This window comes from Echiichthys vipera, assembly GCF_963691815.1.
Source record: "Echiichthys vipera genome assembly, chromosome: 7".
Classification (NCBI taxonomy): domain Eukaryota; kingdom Metazoa; phylum Chordata; class Actinopteri; order Perciformes; family Trachinidae; genus Echiichthys; species Echiichthys vipera.
The window spans coordinates 24,682,047-24,698,702 of record NC_139832.1 but is presented as its reverse complement, the minus strand read 5'-3'; the positions used below and the strand labels follow the sequence as shown (position 1 = coordinate 24,698,702).

Sequence of the window (16,656 nt, the reverse complement as noted above, 5' to 3'; positions counted from 1 at the left end):
ATGCCACTGTAAACAAGCCATGACGATCTGCTGGTATTTCATAGATTCCTGTAATTGTTTTCAAGGGGGAGGTAGAGCTGGGCAAAAATGAAATCTCAAGGTAACAATGGAGCAGGTAGAAGCATCTAGCATCTCAGCTGTTAAAAGAGGCCACATCCCATGATGATGGATTTGATTTCTGCGGCTACATCAAAGACTGCAACTGCTCACAGCCCTTTCATTTAGACCAAACAAAAAACTGAATAGGAGCAGATGTATAGTGGGCCACACTGCCAACAATATTACACAACAGAGCATTCATAAGCTTCACTGAAGCAGAGGGATTTCAACCAAATTCAAGAAAATGTTGGTTGTGCAGTTATCTGACAATGAAATCTGAAAGATATGACAAGCAAGGAATCTTTGTCTGTGTGTCCCTGAATATATCAAGAACCGTTCACATGATACTTCACGAATATAACAAAAATGTCATCTCTGGTGCACACGAGTAGATATGATGTCTGAGTGGATGTGAGAAATTTGATGCCATTCAGCCATTGGCATGGTAGCAGTCATTAGTCATCTGTCTAAAGGAAGGCGTCTCTGTCCGTCAGTGTATGTATGTATGACTGTCATACACACACATATCCCAAGAACCGTTCATCCAATCGACTGCACACTTGGCAGGTGTATTACTGAGGAGCCAGGGAAGCACAGTGTCGTCGAGTGTGCAGTTGATCAGATGATCTGTGGTTCTCGAGAACAGCATTGCTCCATACAGATTATCTCAAAATGGCATTTATCAGCCTGCCATTGAAAACAATGCATCAGGTTGAAATCTGGCCAACTTTTATCAGGGAACATGTTTGTCTGCTTGTCATCACCCAATCAGACACAAGGAAATCCGTCAGGTGTCCTGTCCTCAGCCCAAAATAGATCAGACAATTCAGTGATGTAATGTGCATTCATCACTTGATGTTGGTTTATAATAGAATAGACTTTAGATACTTACAGGGCATTTAACGTTGCGTAATCACTCCACTCCTGGTAAATTTTGTCAAGAGAACATGATTAGCACACCTTAAATACGGCGTCACATGGTTACTACCAGCTTCCCTATCTATTGTTGATTGGAGGGACATTATAAGCTCAAGGTCATAGGTTCCAACCAACAGACTCTTCAAATCCAATTAAAGTTATATTCCATAGATTTTCAACAAGTTAATTGTTTTTCTATCAAAGAGTGAGTGGGTTAACACATGGGTGATTGATCATATGACCCACTAATTAAAGCACTTGTATTTGCTGCTTTGCCCACACACGACAGAGTACGCATGTCTCCAGTTCGATATTTATAGAATGCCTGAGTAAGGCATGATACAAGGCTTTCTCTATTGTCTCTGACCGGCGCAGGTCCATTTCATTACTGCTGACTCACAATGGAGGATCAACAGACAGAGAAAGAAGACCGTTCAACTTCCAGTCCAAGGAAAAAGTGCAATAGAGCAAATAACCCTGAAGCATAGTGACCATGAACGTGACAAGATGGAAGGCTCTGAAAGAACAGGCTCGCCTGCAATTACATCTTACCACTTAAGAGGCCGCTAGAAACAACGTATCTCAAATCTTACGGCTTATAACATTAAAAGTTTAATATTTAGGAATCCTGAAAACTAACCGACCCGCCATATGACGTTTGTCAGTGCTTACTCGAAATGATGATAACCTGCTGATAAATCTTTGTTTTCAAGTTCCCCAAAGAGAAAAACCATCATTGTGAAACAGTCAGTGCTAGGAAATTAATTGTTCCCATATCCTCTTTCCCTGTCCCGCTGATACATTAACACATATGCACATACAACAGCCCTACTGTATGTTTCTCAAATCAGTCCTGCTAAAGTTAAAATAGGGTAGCCAAAGATCCATTAGGATTGACATTAAATAGAAATCTAAAAAGAGTGTAGGTGATACAGCATGGATGTGTTTTGTCTTACGGGTACAACTCAACCTTTCTAGACATAATGTTCAAGGAGAGTGTTAGAGTTTTTGATAATTATATAGATAGTGTTTGTCTTCTTACAGGTATTGTAGGATAATGATTGAGCTCATCACCAGTCACAAATATTAGATATATGAAGAGGAGAACTAACACATTTAAAGGTTTTGTTACGAGTCTATTTTCTCTCACTTTTATACAGGGAGTTGTCAAGCCAAAAGCCCACATTTAATTTCATATATCGTCCTACCCACCTTTGCCATATTTGAACTTATTAAGCTAAGCGTAGAGTTAACTTTACCTCACTGGAGTCCCCCAGGGCTCCACTCTGGGTCCTTTACTTTATTCTGACACTGAAGTGAACTTCTTTCTCAGTTGTTACACTCAGGTTCAGGCATGTCTGAGTGTCTTCTTATCATCTGCAACTGGTTTTATGCCCACTATGTCAAACTCACTATACACTATAACACTATGTCGATACTGAAAGGGCCACACTGGCCTGCCAAAAAACGTCAGCAAATTACATGACACCACTCGGTCCAAAGAACTTTTATTCATTTCCCTCAGAGCATCATCTAAATTCCAAAGCTTCAATCTAAAACTGAACTACAAAACTAAGAATATATGTAATTGTGTGTTTACGTAAATGTTCAGATGTTGCTCTTTGGGGCAGAAAGTAATATGAACCACCCTTTATTTTATGTGCCAAGGTTTTTGACAGTAGTGTTCAATTCCAACCGGCATTTGCTATGATTGACATATTCCTTAATTTCCTGTAAACTACATCACATTTTTATAAAGCATGGTCCCCTAGACATGAAAGTAGTGATGACTTGACAGATGACTTGAACTCCGATAACCACTGTACTGTGATGCTCAGTGAGCTCTTTGTTTAGTATTTGAAGATATAAACTTGTACAACCACATAGAGCCCTGGGTCTGCTCTGCGGACGGAAAATATCTCAACTGAACATCTCTGCAGCAAATCTGATTATTAGGCTGAAAGTAGGGTCTTGCAGAAGAGACATCCTCTTTCATATGACCCTCAGACATAAATATGGGCATTCAGGATTGCTCTCACACTCATTACTTACACCAAACCACTTACGTTTGCAGAAATGATCTCAGACCTTGTTGTTATGAGCGGTGTGGTTATAAGGGACAGTGAAATGAAGCTTCAATTTCTTGGCTTATTGCATCAGCATGACTACCAGCCCCGCCCTTTACTTTGAGTCATACATAGTGTATTGTACACACAAGCATGCAACCACTCATGGATTATGCAGCTCATAAGCTCATTTTAGAGTCCGAAACAAGCACATTGCTGGAGATCTTCTCTCTCTGTAGCTCTCATGGACACACGTACTGTACTTGCACACACCTTCACAAACCTAATATGTCAGTCTACATTCAAGAATGACCTCACCTCTTGAGAGTCTTGTCTCAGGTTTCACAAAGAGCGGGACGACCCAGTGGTCCAACACACACACACACACACACACACACACACACACACACACACACACACACTCACACGCACACGCTTATTCAGACGCTTCGTTTTTGTCTCTTTTATTTCTCATATTCACACGAACAATTACCAACACATACCTACACAAGCAGACTATGAGGACATGCATTGGAGGAAATGGGCATGTGCAAGTAAGGATAAAAGAGCGCAAGTGATGGCAGGGAGGTGTACCAGGACGCAGGACCATATGTGGAAAGTGAATCCATCACAAAAGTCATTGTTTTACAAACAGCTGACCTGCCAAGCTCACAGCTGTACGGCCAAGTCAACTCTTATTTTTCTAAGATAATTCACACAGGGCCACTATTTCCTTTTAAGACATGCTGGAAGATAGCAGGAACTGTTTACATTCCAAGTTCTCGGCCGTAATATAATCGCTGTCCTTTCCATCCGAATAACTTAGCGTCTGAATAATGAGGTATGATTAAACTTTAAGTTGGACAAACACGAGGCTCGATCTTTGTTCCATCCCACATGAATTTACAAGCTGATAGTTGACGGAATCAAACCACAGCGTTCTCCTCCAACTATGTTTAAAAAAGTCTCACCCTAACAGGGCCCCAAAGTGTATTTCAAACCATGATTAAATGGCTTCTTTCAGAAACTTCCCAGAGTGTTTCCTTATGGCCTGGTTTATGGCTGGCCGCACCATATATCCTGAGTGACTGGGTGTTATTGAGAGGAATCCCACAGATGGTCAAACTATCAACACATACTTCCCCGAGATCTGTTCATATTTAACATCTGTCCCCAACAAACTACCGCAAACACACTTGTTTATTCTGTTATGCTAAGAAGTATCTGTAGATCTCACATATTTGGAAAATGTTTGATTGTTGTACTTATTTAAAGACATACTGTAGTATGGAAATAATGATGATGCTATTGGAGCTGTGATTCAGAGATTCAGTGAGTTAATGCTTATTAGAAACCTGTTGCACTGTCACTCGCTGTTTTGCAGCTTTACAAAATTTTGAATATGATCAGGTTGAACATTTGGCTGGTTTTAGAGCTGCAAATAATGATTATTTTCATTAGTAGTCAGGCAATTGTTTGCTCTATGAAATGGTCAATAAAAAAGAGACAAAAACAGACAAAACACAAATGTATTCACCTTACAATGAGATGAAAGGGAAAAGGAAAAAGCAACAAATCTCTTCAATTTATAATCTGGAACCAGAGAAGGCATTTTTCCTTAATAAAATATATTATTGATTAATAATAACGTCAATTTGTAAAATGACCACTGTATTCTACCCGCTCAGCACAATAAAGCAACAAAGTTAGCAGCTAGCTTGTAAATGTAGTGGAGCATTTAAGAGGAATGAGGTTTCCTCTGGAGAAGACCAAAACAGAGCTAAATTATGTTTAGCAATGTCTTTCTAACTTATTATCCATTATATTCACTCTATAAGGTGATAATACCCCTAGTGGCAAATTATTTTTTTACTGTTTTCAAATAGAAGCTACTAACATCAAATGTAAATTATGTGCAAATGTGAAGTGTCCGAAACTAAAATAAGTGCCACTCAATCATGCCACCTCGTACTGGATGATCATTGGTTGATATATTTCCCCTTCTGCGTTCCTCCACAGTGAAGTACATCCGCGAAGTTTCTCCACTCTTCAAGAAACCATCCCTGGTGGCTGACCTACCGTGGGATGGCGTCCGCCCTCAGTCGCCCAGCTACAGTGGCAGCGAGGACTCCGGGTCCCCCAAACACAGCAGCTCCTCCTCCTCCTCCAAAGACAGAAAAGTCATAAGCCTGAAGATGTGCTTCATCAGCAGGAATCTCACCATGCCAGATCTGGAGAACAGGTAGGGTGGGAAACTCTTCAGTGCTTTTTGTGGGTGTTTAGGTGTGCGTGTGTGTGTGTGTATGTGTATGTGTGTGTGTGTTTTTTCCTGTGTGCAACTTGTGTGTTCTTTGTGAGATAATGATCCTCTGCCATGTCCTTGTTGGTTAGTTTTACCTTAAGTCACTGCAGTTTATTTATATTTTTTCATATGCTGTCACTATTTTCCGCAGACCATTTAACGTTTCTACAACATGGACGAATCTCCAAGGAGATTACATCAAACAGCCACATATTAAATAGCATGTTTCAAATATATTTCAAAAATGTAAAAACTAAGAAATATCCCAAAAAGAAATATCACTTTGATTGTGGTTTGTTCTTTCCCATGATACAGTTCATACATTTCCCTTGTCCCATTCAGACTTTTGGAGCTCCATTCCCCAGACGGCCAGCACACGGTGGTGCTGCGCTGTAAAGACGGCCCCAGCGCAAACTCCTGGTTCACTGCCGTCCACACCAACATTGCTGCTTTGCTGCCACATACCCTGGCTCACATCAACGCTTACCTGGGGGCCTCGTCTTCAGCCTCCACACACCCCCATCTCAAACACATCGGCTGGCTGGCTGAACAGGTATATTCAGCTTTGTTTACTTTAACAGCTGCTTGATACAGTATGTTTAAGAGATTATAATTATTTTCAGTTGCTTAGGGTTATTGCTAATCTTTGAACATTTGATTCTATACATCATCTCCGAGCAGGATAAAGACAATAATAACACAAATGGAATAACACCCATAAACATGATAATAAATAGAAAAGGGCACTCACAAGGCCATGCCCCGTCTTGCAATGTCATTGAAAGGGAAAAATAATTTGCGTGTCCGCCTCGTGATTTGAATCCGCTCCAAAATGTAATGGGTTCTTTTCTGGCACCTGCTAACACCCTTTTACCAAGTTTTATTAAAATTGGGCCGTTAGTTGTTCTGTAATCCTGCTGACAAACAGACAAACTTAACTGGAAACACAACATCCTTGCTGAAGGAAATAATACAGCAAATAACTGTATGAATAGACTTGAACTTTTTGTTCAAAGAACCAAATTAGAAAGTCAATGACACTAATTAATTTTGAAGATTCCAGTAAATTGATGTTAATGAAATCTCTGAGCAGTGGTGCGGTGGAAGTAGGGGAAGACTAGCTCTGATAAAAGGGAAGAAACATGCCTCCCAACTGCTGCAGAACTGCCTTTTGTACCGTATCTTATGAGTCGAAAGGCTTTTCACTGATAAAGCTAAATGATGGTTGGGCTCCCGTAATTGGTTTCATTTTGGTTCTGGTTGCAGATTGGCAAAATAATAAACTCTGAGGTTCACAAATCTTATCTGGTGTGTGTGTGTGTGTGTGTGTGTGTGTGTGTGTGTGTGTGTGTGTGTGTGTGTGTGTGTGTGTGTGTGTGTGTGTGTGTGTGTGTGTGTGTGTGTGTGTGTGTGTGTGTGTGTGTGTGTGTGTGTGTGTGTGTGTGTGTGTGTGTGTGTGTGTGTGTGTGTGTGTGTGTGTGTGTGTGTGTGTGTGTGTGAAAATGTGGTCCTACCCACTGTAGCAGAAACCACACAGAAAGTTTTTGAGTGTTTTGTCTGTCTGTGGAAAGATTTTGTGCCGATCATGCAAGATACAGTCACAGAACTTGTGTTTTAAATCAAAATGAAGGCAGAATTTGAAAATGGCTATGGTCCGAGCAAGGCCCCCCTTCCCCGCTTTATATTCGCAGCTGTTGTGACCCAATCTCAAGATCATCTTTACTTTATCTCTTTCTCTATTTTTTTTTATTAGTTTTTAGCAGCAGTTACAAATGAACCACACATTCAGGTAGCAGGCTTCTCCTTTTCAACTGGCACTGACCATGGTGTCCACAGTTAAAGGGACAGTTTGTCAAGAAATACACTTATTGGCTTTCTTGCCGAGCATAAACTAACACAAACTTACATGTTGTATGTAGTTCAATCCGTGTGATAATGTAGTTCTATAGGGGGTTATGTGCTGGAACTTTTTGTCGACCGACCTAGTGACTTTCTGGAGTTTCCACTCAGCCTCCAAACAGAGCCCGCTCCAGCCTCTGAAAGGACTTAATAAAGAAGGTACAAAGTGTCAATAAGGCATTTCTAGGTTTGAGATGGTGTAAATGACTTTTTTTTAATTAGTTTTCTTTTAGATATGTTTTAAATGAATGTTTGGTTGAATTATAGTACCATTAAACTTAAAGTTAAGGTTCAGTACATACTAAGGTAATGTATACTGTATATATCCTTTATCAATTGGCAGAGATAATCACATGATAAAGTGTTTTTATCAGCACATGCCTCGTTGGTAGTGTAGTGAGTGCAGTGCATTTGGGATTAAATAAACTTATAGATGAAACACTTGTTGCTCTAAAGAGGAAATGGTGTCAGTGGTTTTTCAGTGTAGTTTGCTGCAGTTTCATTACTCTTAAATCACTGCACACACACAGAACTGAAACACACACGCTGTCATTTCTGCTCTGCAGCAGCACACAGGAACCGCATGTTTTCTTGAATTAGCTTTAGTCCTAAATATAAACATGTCCACTGAAAAAGTGAACCGGGGCTACTCTCAGTTCACATCCAAAAACAAGACAATTACTCTGAATGGTATCTTTTCACTGATGCAGTGTTCATTCAAGGTCGTGTTCAATGTATGGATGTCTGGCTGTGTTTATCTTGACCAGGCTCAAACAGGAAACACAGGTGCAAGTTACTCTATTTCCTGTAGAGTCCACCTACTCACCACAGTTGCACTCACAAACGCACTGTCTGGTTTGACGTCATTACTTTTCACTGTAACTCTACCAACACTCACACAGTCATGACTCATACAAGCACACACCGCCCTATTTTTACCACAATGCTATCAAAATCCAGGTCAGACTGTCAGGGTGAGCTCTCAACTACATCATTATCCACTTTGTTAAAATTTGACTACTGAGTACACCGTTAAATTACAGGGAGTACTGCCTGTGCCCCTGTAGTAGTTTATACCCCGTCAAACTATGTCCCTTTACCTGTACCTGTACCTGTACCTGTCCCGGTCCCGCTTAGTGGTTTATTCCTTGTCAAACTACATCACTATACACACTGCGTAGTATCAAACTACTTCCCTCAAACTATACCCCATACCCTGTATTTTTTTGTCCTGTCGAACTGCATCACTCTACCTGTACCTGTTCAATCTAAATCACTAAGACTGACACCGTACTTTGCTATACCTCTACCTCATCAAACAGCATCACTACTTGTACCCTGTCAGACTACATCATTTAACCCGTACCCTGTTCAGTAATGTTATAATATTTTACACGTATATACATTAACATATTTTAATATACACAGGCTTCCTTATAATAAAATAAATAGTGACTAGTGTGTCGGTGAAACTGGATATATTTCTTCCTTTTGCATTAAACCTCAATGGTAGAATTACGGTAAATGACTGAATGCATGCCATTTGGAGATTTTACATAGTTTTGATGTATGACTGTACTGACATCTCCTGACTGTTTTCTTTAGATCCAGCTGGAGGGTGGACGGCAGCAGTACAAGCCCTTGGTCATGGCGCTGACGGAGAAGGACATCCTGCTGTTTGAATCTGTGCCATGGAGCAGAGAGTCCTGGTCCGTGCCTCTGCTCACACACCCGCTGCTAGCCACGAGGTAAAGACAACGGAAAACAGGGTCACACAGCTAGAGCCAGCATGTTCAAATTTTACCTGACTCGTCCGCTTTCCGTCCATCAGGAGACAGCTCACATCATGCTATGGGACAAATGAAAGTCACAACAAGAAAATAGATCGAATGATACTCCTTTACAGATTTGACCTTTGCCTTTGGACAGTTCACTGTCATCATGAATGTTATATGGGTTTCTCATTTCTTCATGGTACAGATATTTATGTTTAAAAAATGCAATTGGATGGGCCATTTTTGCAAAATACCCAACAGCATATCTGCTGACTTTCAGAAGGAACTGTTTTAGTTTGGTACTTTCCATCTACCGTCAACCTCAGCAAGCTGTCATTTATGGTAAGCTCCTGTTTACAGTTGCTCAGATTAAAATCAAAGTGAAAACAAATTGCTTGATAAGCGTTAACCTGTTTGGTGTAGGAGGAGAGGAGCTTTAAGATGCAAATGTGAGGGGGGGGGGGCATCACCGGGTTCATCCTATTACAGAAAGCGACGTGTCAGTGTTGTGGGTCCGTCACTTCAGGGTAAAGGACCCTTCGCCAACTTTAATAAAAACCTTAAGGTGTAATTCCAGTGTTTTTGCATTACACTGTATTTTTCAGCATTAATATACATCAAATAATACATTGAGAGGGTTTTTTTTCACCAATAACCGAGAAATCCTGTAGACTGGGCTAAAGTAGCTCGGGATGGAGTGCTGAATGATCCAAAAACAACTTTTTTAAACCACTTATATTGTTCAAAATAACACCAAATCTCTGCAGTAGCATGAGAAGAGACCCTACACATAATACAGTTGAATACTTTCCTCCTTGAACTGAACTCCTGTGCATTCAGTAGCAACAGTCTGTTCTTAATAAACTCTGGGTTCTCTAACTACGTTGTTGGTGCTTTGTTTTATGTGTAAGGACTCTTCTCATGCTACTGAAGAGGTTTGGTGTTATTTTGAACATTATTAGTGGTTAAAAAAAGCCATTGTGGATAGTCCAGTGCTCCAACCCAAGCTACTCAGTGTTAGCCATGTCTGGCTGCTAGCAAGTCTCCAGGATTTCTCTGTTAACAGGTGATCAATGACAAATATTGTCTCGTTGGCTTATTTGATGTATAAACATGCTGAAAAATAAACCATCGAATGCAAATACACCAGAATTACACTTTTAGAGGAGCTATTCAGTTTGCCAGTGCAGATTATCTTTGCGGGTGGTCTTCGATAATATTAAATGTCTCTGTATTTTTTTTTGTCCCTCCCTCCAGACTGGTTCATTCTGGCAGTGCTCGGGGTTCTCCTGCCCAGGGTTCAGACCTTGTGTTCGCCACTCGGACGGGCACTGGGCGGGGCATCGAGTCCCACATCTTCCGAGTTGAGACTCACTGGGATCTGTCTTCGTGGACGCGAGCCCTCGTGCAGGGGGCACACGCTGCCGCCGAGCTCATCAAAGAGGTCTCTATCGGTGAGTGTTGGTGTGTGTGCGGTACTGTCGCTGCTAAGTCTGTAGGAATAAGAGTTTAAAGTCAGTACCAAAATTCCCTGTGATCTTCCTATGAAGTCTTAAGGCTGAAATAAGCTTCCAGTGAACAGGTGTCGTTCTGAAACGTCTGTATATGAACAACTTATATAATGTTGTATAACAGGAGTTTGAACCTGTCTCCCAGCAACAGAATGTATTATTGTACTGTAGGTACAATTTAGGTACTTGTTCTTTACTTGAGTTTTTTCACTTTAGCCTAGTTTATATACAATATACTTCAGTCAGCCCAGTCAGACGTGTGATCTTAGTTTGAAACGGTGTGTGTGTGTGTGCGTGTGCGTACAGCATTATCCTAACAAGTAGAAGTTAGATAATATATTTGTCCTCAAACTAAACCCTATGTAAGGCTTGCACGTGAGGTTTCTTTCCAGGTGAGCACAGATAAAACGTTTTTATGTATATAGGCCTTTGACTGCGGCAGGAAGCTACTGACAGCAACTGGCTCACAAGCAGTCAGAGAGAGCAGCTCTGTGTAGGGAAAGCAGAAGTGGGAGCCAGCAGAGGGGAATGTTTCCACTCTGTGCAGAACAATAGTTGGCGGCCGGAACAGCACTGAAAAGCCTCAGCCTTTTCTTTTCTCTTTTTCTTCTTCCCTGTCCCCCTACAGTTGTGCAGGAACATTCATGCAGGCCACATCACAGTAAAACACATGGAGATTATCTTGGAGCTTATTTATGTTTGTCTTTTCCCCATATGTATAAGTGCAGTTCACCCTTCACACATACTTTCACTCACCCACTGGGACGTTTCTCCTCCTCTCTCTCTCTCTCTCTCTCTCTCTCTCTCTCTCTCTCTCTCTCTCTCTCTCTCTCTCTCTCTCTCTCTCTCTCTCTCTCTCTCTCTCTCTCTCTCTCTCTCTCTCTCTCTCTCTCTCTCTCTCTCTCTCTCTCTCTCTCTCTCTTCCAGGTTGCACACTGAACAGACAGGATGTTCGGCTGACGCTGCACTATGAGAAGGGCTTCACTGTGACGAGGGAGCCGGTGGATTCAGCCGTGGGAGCCGTGCTGTTCAGATACCCCTACGAGAAGCTCAAAATGTCCGCCGACGACGGAATACGCAACCTCTACCTTGACTTTGGGGGTCCAGAGGGAGAAATGGTAAGTTAAGTCAATGGAATAAAAGACATACTGTCATATTAGATATGCTGTCACGTATTACACTGAGAACAGTTGAGTCAGTTTTGGTATGTGACACAGTGTCATTATAACTTCTTATTATCAAATTAAAGGTCAAGTGAAAATAGGCTCAGTCTGTTTGTTGCTACAAGCTCGTTCACGAGTGTTTCTTTGGGCGGGGGTCTTTTTTGATGACACCACTGGGGGGCACCAAAGTAACTATTTTGACATTTTAAAGGTGAACTCCAACAAATGTACAGAGAGGGCTGCACATGTCACTTGACATCGCTTATTTCTAGCAACTGTTGTTGGTGGTTGAGTTGCAGTGTGGGTTACGTAGGGGCCGGGTAGGAAGAAGAAAGCATGGAATTAAAAAAAGGAGAACTTTTTTTAAAAAGCATCCAAACTCGCAGGTCTTTCTCTTTTCAAATAACTACGGCACTATGAATTATGGGTGACCGAACGGTGCCTTGTATTTTCAGAGTGTGGAGTACAAGTCAGAATATATATCAGAACAGAAGTCTTATCCTTTCTTACATCCTCATGGCTCTCTTTTCCTCTTCCATCTCCCTGTTTTCCTCCTTCATCCTTTCCTCCCTCACTTTCTCCCTCCATCCTCCAGGTATTTGACCTCCACTCAGGTCCAAAGCCGGTGGTGTTTGTCCTCCACTCCTTCCTGTCAGCCAAGCTCACTCGTATGGGCCTGCTGACGTGAAACGACCAACGGCAGCAGCGTGGACGAGAGGACGGGCCCAGGCACAGCGAGGAGGGGGGAAATGCCCAAAATGCTGATACTGGGGGTTGATTTTCTATTTTAATTTTTTTTTCTCCAATTTCACCATTTACAGCTGAAGCTGCGGGGAAGGTTTAACCCAAGAGTCGTATTGTTGATTGTCTCAAAATTGTGCCTTCTCTTCCAGCCCCTCCGCGGCCTCTCGCAGTCGTCCGTATTGCAAGGTCAGGGTAAAGGAAGTGACACTTTGCTTGAAGTCATTAGGGGCGTCACTAGGAGACAGTTACAAAAAATAGCTATTAATAGTGTCATAACATTCCACGTGATAATGTATTAATTTCATTATGATTATATGATATGAAGTTAAAAAAACACACGCTGAGATGCTATGATGTAATTATGAGATTCCATTAGCAGTGCACTTCAAGCAAAGTGTTACTGAAATACATTAAGGAAAGGAAGGATTTTTAGACAATTAATACACCGCCAAGCACAGGTTGGTAAATGCTCCCTGTTTTTACTCTATGCCTATCATTCCATGACAGCCTTCCCATGTACTTTGGCTCTTTTTAATGTATTTGTTCGTCTTTGTGTCGACATGTGAGTGAAAGGCGCTGCTTTAGAGTCAGCATACAGTTAACTAAGCAGAGATTGTGTGTGTGTGTGTGTGTGTGTGTGTGTGTGTGTGTGTGTGTGTGTGTGTGTGTGTGTGTGTGTGTGTGTGTGTGTGTGTGTGTGTGTGTGTGTGTGTGTGTGTGTGTGTGTGTGTGTGTGTGTGTGTGTGTGTGTGTGTGTGTGTGTGTGTGTGTGTGTGTGTGTGTGTGTGTGTGTGACACGCTTGTGTTGGCTTGATAGTGTGCCTGCTGTCTAAGAGACTCACCTTTTAGCACATTATCCCAAACTACTGTTGTAATCAGGAGTGCCGACTGTGCCTTTTCACATGTAGTCGAAGACACTCTTTGTAACGTTTCCTTTTTTTATTTCACACAATAAGAACATGTGTAAGCAATAGTATTACTTATCTAATGTAAACCATGTTACTTTGTTTTTATGGCGATTCTGATTTTTTTTTTTTTTAAAGCGTGTATCTCTTGATAGCATGACTCCCTGACATTGGACTCTGAGTCAGATGACGATATATATGACATGAGCGTGTGTTACCTCCCCCTCCTCGCCTACACTACCACGTCGTCTGCGTCACAGTGCCGCTGTCATCTCATTCCACTTTGCTTGAGATTACCGGTCTCTTGTTACCGTTCCTACAGCAGCATTTCTCTGGCTGAGGACTGTTTAACAGGCCACATAACAGATGACAGACATGTATTTTAATAATTCAAACGCTAAAGGTCAAATACGCCTCGCCTCCTATGAACTCTGCAGTAGAAATTCATATACACATTAAGTCCTCTACCTTATTGTGTTTTTTCCCTTCAATTTTAGTCTCAGAAATAGAAAAAGCCTAGGAAGTAATCTTCACGAAAGGTCCGCTGACTTCCTTTTTTCTTTTAGCTTTGAAATGCATCTCATGGTCTCAGTTTCCCAGGACGCCGTTACTCCACTATATCTTTACACAGACACTATTTGATTACTGCTATATTAATGCACTGAATACTGAGTGGGTACAGAACTTTCAGCTCAATGATTAAGTGTGTTATGAGTTAATTTTATTGTGTGTGAAATCATTAACATCTCCAGTAGCAATTAACGTGAAATTAACACTTACAATAAGAAAATTAATAAAATATATATAATGTATTAAAAGGGATGAAATATTAGCAAATTGACTGAAATGGGAACCAAATAATAACCAAGTTGAGCAGGAAATAAATTCTGCTGCTGGCAGATGAGGTACATCAGAGAAAACAGATAAAAATTAACTTTTGGTTTCGCACAGAATAAACACCAGCCCCTCTCTTGCTGTTTACGCCCCTGAGAAAAATAGAAAAAAAAAACGCGGTCAAGGCGTAGCGTCTCAAAGGTGTTTGCTCAGCTCTGTTCCTGTACGGCAGCCGTCTAAGATCCATGTTTAACCAACTTCAGAGACCTCCTGAGTATTTTTTATGTCTGCTAAGATTGCAAGTAGGACTAAAACTGGAGGATTTTTAATTTCATCTTTCACTTCAGTCCAAATTTTCACTTTTGGCAGTTTGAGTTGGGGCCCTGGTGTTGATGGGCAGCTGAAGGCTGTTTCTGGTTGTCATGTCTGTTTCAACGATGCAGTGTGAGTGAGGTCACGTGATGACAACAGAGCAAACCCTGTTCCTTGGTGATGAAGACCGTGAGATACAGTTGAAAGCTCTGGTAAAAAAGCCAATAAATGGACCTAGAGTTAAGGTTATCCGTTAAACTACTGCTCCCAAGCTCAAGAATGAACTCTTAACTTTAAAATGATCCCATAACAGAGCTTGTGATTTCTGACTACAGTCAATACCATCAGAACAGCCATTTGTTTATTTGTTTCATACTCCGCTGAATTGGTGAGAGTAAGCTAACTGAACTTTTAACACTCTCCCCTTCAGTTGTGCCCATGGCCTGTGTTGGGACGGGATTTGTAAATGAGTACAACATGTCCTGTAATTTACGCATTTTAATAAACTTCTGTTGGTTCGTGTTACATGTTGCTAAAGCAACCCTTCCCTTCAGGAGAGAGCCTCTATGTTCTTTTGGGCCTCAAACAATGCACCATTGTGTCCACTGGCCGTGCAACACTGGAGAACAAGATATCCTTCTGTCCTCCGATAAGGAACACAAGCATCAGTCTGAATGACTTTTATTCTGTTTTGGACTCTGATGTCCTCGTGATGGTTTGAACAACTTATTTTGTCTTTGTTGTGAAAGCTAAAATGTGTACTTTTATAGTTGCTTTAGCTGTATAGCTTATTTTCCAGCTACTGTTAATAGGCAGTGTAAAGGGGAGGCAGACTTGATTTCCCTTAAAACATCGTGTGTTTGAGTTCGGCCTGATGTCTTGTTCCTGTGTTGCACTCCATCCTTCTTATTCTCCACACTTTTCATTTCATGTCAACCACGTTTCTCTGACCCACTGCACAGATTTGATTGTCTTAAGTTGGTAAACCTTCAACAAGCTACAGACCGTCCCTCTTTGAGCTGGTTGCACTAACCTACACAACCCCTTTAAATCTGTGAATGTACACCTCTCCTCCTCTTCCGGATGATTCTTGCTCATGTCCGTTCTCTTAGTCTTCTGAGATTTTGGCTATCCTGTCTATGCAAAGCTTAAAGAAGGGGGTTTTGAACCAAAGGTTATAGCTATTTGTGGCAGCTTGCGTCCAACACAATCATTGAACTGAAAAGTCACAACAGGATAAATTGCTGCTGCAACAACCTGTCATATGCAAAGTATTTTAGACCTTCTTCCAAGATTATACAATGTATTATAGCAATGTAATAATCTCAAATGTAAATACCTACCAATAAATCGGTTACAAATTACACCTGTGGATTTGTGCTTTGTTGTGAATATTGAGATTTAGGTTTTACGTGTAAGTAGTCAGTTATATAATTTTACGTATTGTTGAGGTGCAAGGGTTTTGATTTGGATCATTCCGCTGAATCGGTTTGGACATTGTAACTGCTCAAAATTAAACTTCAGGGTTTTTTTTCAGCCCTGAATCCATTAACAGATGTTTAACTACAAAAACTGTTTGGTCAATGGTCAATCTCAGGCCATTAAATGTATTTTTGCATTGGTTTCTAAATGCCAAATATTTTAGTAACAGGACTGAGTTTTTAGCATAGAATTAGCAAATACTTTAGATGTAGCCACAAGCCATCAATGCTAATAGCATGGGAACAATTACAACTTCAGTGGCTTAGCAAAACGATCATAAATAAAACAAAATTAACCATTAAGAAATAATTTAGGTAACAGAACTGAAAGTTGATATTGATCTTCTGGGTTATGTTTACAATATAAGCAAAAATATTTGGTCCTCCCCTGGCCTTTATTAATGAAAAAAGACTTCTGAAGAATTCTCATCATAACTTTCATTGGGAAGTGTAGTGTTGGAGGTTGGGGGCAGGCTACAATTCTTTTATCTCAGTGTTCTAGGTCATTTTTTATGAAGGTTTTACATAATGTATCTTCAAATGGCAACTAGGACAAAGTACAGTACACTTTGCTTAATATTATAATGTATTATACAGATACCTTTCTTGCATATTATGCATGCAATGTGTATTTTTAAGTTATGGGA

The 16,656-nt window shown here is 40.9% G+C and overlaps 1 protein-coding gene across 1 annotated transcript in view; it reads left to right on the top strand.

Moving 5' to 3' along the window:
- The window catches only part of sntb2 (syntrophin, beta 2), a 29,606-nt gene extending 13,776 nt beyond the window's left edge, over positions 1 to 15,830 (top strand). The window contains exons 2-7 of the mRNA XM_083917055.1: positions 5,103 to 5,325; positions 5,728 to 5,938; positions 8,890 to 9,032; positions 10,317 to 10,513; positions 11,498 to 11,688; positions 12,329 to 15,830. Coding sequence (XP_083773181.1) covers positions 5,103 to 5,325; positions 5,728 to 5,938; positions 8,890 to 9,032; positions 10,317 to 10,513; positions 11,498 to 11,688; positions 12,329 to 12,421 — 1,058 coding nt within the window. The 3' untranslated portion in view covers positions 12,422 to 15,830. The remainder of the gene's footprint in view (positions 1 to 5,102; positions 5,326 to 5,727; positions 5,939 to 8,889; positions 9,033 to 10,316; positions 10,514 to 11,497; positions 11,689 to 12,328) is intronic.
- The last annotated feature ends 826 nt before the right edge of the window (positions 15,831 to 16,656 follow it).